This window comes from Schistocerca cancellata, chromosome 4 (genome assembly GCF_023864275.1).
Source record: "Schistocerca cancellata isolate TAMUIC-IGC-003103 chromosome 4, iqSchCanc2.1, whole genome shotgun sequence".
Lineage (NCBI taxonomy): Eukaryota > Metazoa > Arthropoda > Insecta > Orthoptera > Acrididae > Schistocerca > Schistocerca cancellata.
The window spans coordinates 850,935,389-850,937,812 of record NC_064629.1 but is presented as its reverse complement, the minus strand read 5'-3'; the positions used below and the strand labels follow the sequence as shown (position 1 = coordinate 850,937,812).

The window sequence follows — 2,424 nt, the reverse complement described above, 5'->3', positions numbered from 1 at the left end:
AGCTTTAATGAATAAATTCCTGTTCCACTAATGTTGCGTCATTAGTGGCCAGCGTTCCAACTTGTCTGCTCCTCCACACTCCACGCTCTGCCTTACTGAAAACAGCAGAGGTGTCAACCAAGGCAGCAGAGTACTATTATTTCATCAAGATTCATTTTAGAATATATTTTCAAGGCAGATGTGTCAGATATAGTGTGCATGCATGTGAATTTGTGCATCTTTTTTGCCACATCAGTTGTATATTTATAGTCATGAAGAGAAAATTTAAGTCTTGAAAATCAACCTGAAATGTGAAGTACTATCATTAATTGATTTTTGACAGTAATAAATATGATTACACATTATATTAATCATGAGATATGTGAGGTGTATCACTCAGATATAATGAGTGATTGAAAAGAAAGTGGATAAGATTGTAAAAAACCATGAAGACAAACATCTATGACGAGCAGAAGGCTCTGCCTTGTCACAGATAAGAATGTACTAAAAACATTGCTTGGTGTGTATTTGCACTGGCCATAAATTTTAGAAAACATACAATTTACTCACTGCAGTTTGAATTATTGGAAATTTACAGGTTGCTGTTGCAGATCTCCTATTGATGACTATCTATAAGGACAATAAAACTCTTGTCTGGAAGAATGACTGAGTAACTTTTGAGAACCAGTTTTTCAGGTATACGGCCAAATGTAAAACTAGTATAAGATTAATATGAGGGAGATTAAAATGACAGTGGAACATAGAAGCTTTTCTTTCCTTTTTGACTAAACTGAATACTTTTTACTATAGGTAATTTGCAAAGTATCATGCTATCATTACAGATCATTGATCTATTTGGTTCACCAGTTGTTAACAATCTGTTGCATTTTCAAGTGCATCAGAGCTGAGTAAATGTGGTCTACTATATGTAATTATCATAGGACTGTACAATACAAATAGTTTCATACTACCCAGCATCATCACTGGCCAAAGGTCAGACAAATAAATGAAGAAGTACTGTAGCTGTACAAGAGTAATTTCCAGGGAAAATAATCAGCTTCAGACCCACAGCAATATACTCTTTGGAAACAGTGGGCTACACAATGAAGTTTCAAGTTATACGTAACTTTAATATGTATTTTCATTAAATACTGTGTTTATGGTACTATATATGTGCTAAATAAATGAAAACTGCCAATAAATCTTTAAAATATACCATCATATTTTATTATTTACAAATGCAATCTCTTTTCATCTTGCTCACAATTCTTTATTTTTCATTTGAATATAATAAACACTTCAGGTAAGTAGAGTGTACTGTTTTGAATTTAACAGCAATAGTGATGCAAAATCTGCAAGATGTTGTTACAAAAATGCTTTTAAGCCCAAACCCAATGTGAGCTTCAATATTTTTAGAATCATGCACTTGAAGTAACACTGAAATGCTTCTACTGAAACATTACACCTTGGAACCACATGAAAACAACATTTATCTTTCCATATTCTTGAATTAACGAATTACACAAGTAAAATTGAGGTCACTCTTATAAACTATTACATTTCATTCATAGCTTACATCATAGTCTAGCAGGATTACAATTGTAATATATTCTGAATAAAATTATGTTTGTGTGCACAATGTACAGCTGCTCTTCCTATGCCGTACGTAAGATAATATGAATCCCTGATTCGGTGTAGACTGGTCCACTGAGCTCGCTCACTCTAAGAGCAAATGCAGCCTCCTCAAATGGTTCCTGCATAACACCTCGACCAAATGTGCCCAAGTAACCACCCCTCTTTGCTGAGCTGCATTCTGAATACTTCTGCGCCAGTTCTGCAAATGATGCCACTCCTCTTATGATACACTCACTAAATAACCTGATGAGACGTAGTGCATGCTTTTTGGAGCGTGTAATTTTTTTCTTTCTCCAAGAAGATGGCCTCCTTGAGTGCTTATGCTTCACAAGCAAATGACTGCATTCAACTTCTTCTGGGCCACTGCTTGGTACTGGGGCAGCAGGTCTGCTGGGAAGATTCCACTGGCTCTCATTGGTAAATTTATTAAAGTAATAGTAGTGTCCATATTTCTTGCTCAAACGTTTTCCCCATCCTGGTGGTAGTTCTTCCTGTTTCATAATGAATCGTAAAGGTAGTTAAATCCCTTGTGGAATTAGTTGTAAATCTGAAACACAGAGAACAATATCATGGTGAATAACCACAACACTCACAAACAGTTACATATGAGGTCAGAAATTAACAAAAGTGTGGAATATAGGACAATATATTTGATACCTAGTTCAGGAAAAATTCTACTAAGAATAAAGAATAGATGATTGCAATATATCATTGACAGCAAATTAGATGAAAAAACAGTTCAGCTTCAGAAGGGATAAAGGTACAAAAGATGCAATTGGACTGTTACAAATAACTGAGGAAGATAGATGT

At 34.9% G+C, this 2,424-nt stretch overlaps 1 protein-coding gene across 1 annotated transcript; it reads right to left on the bottom strand.

Moving 5' to 3' along the window:
• Positions 1 to 1,634: 1,634 nt before the first annotated feature.
• LOC126184980 (peptidyl-prolyl cis-trans isomerase NIMA-interacting 1-like) lies at positions 1,635 to 2,114 on the bottom strand. Its single transcript, XM_049927681.1, has one exon. It carries the CDS (start codon positions 2,112 to 2,114, stop codon positions 1,635 to 1,637), a length of 480 nt encoding a protein of 159 aa, XP_049783638.1.
• Positions 2,115 to 2,424: the final 310 nt, after the last annotated feature.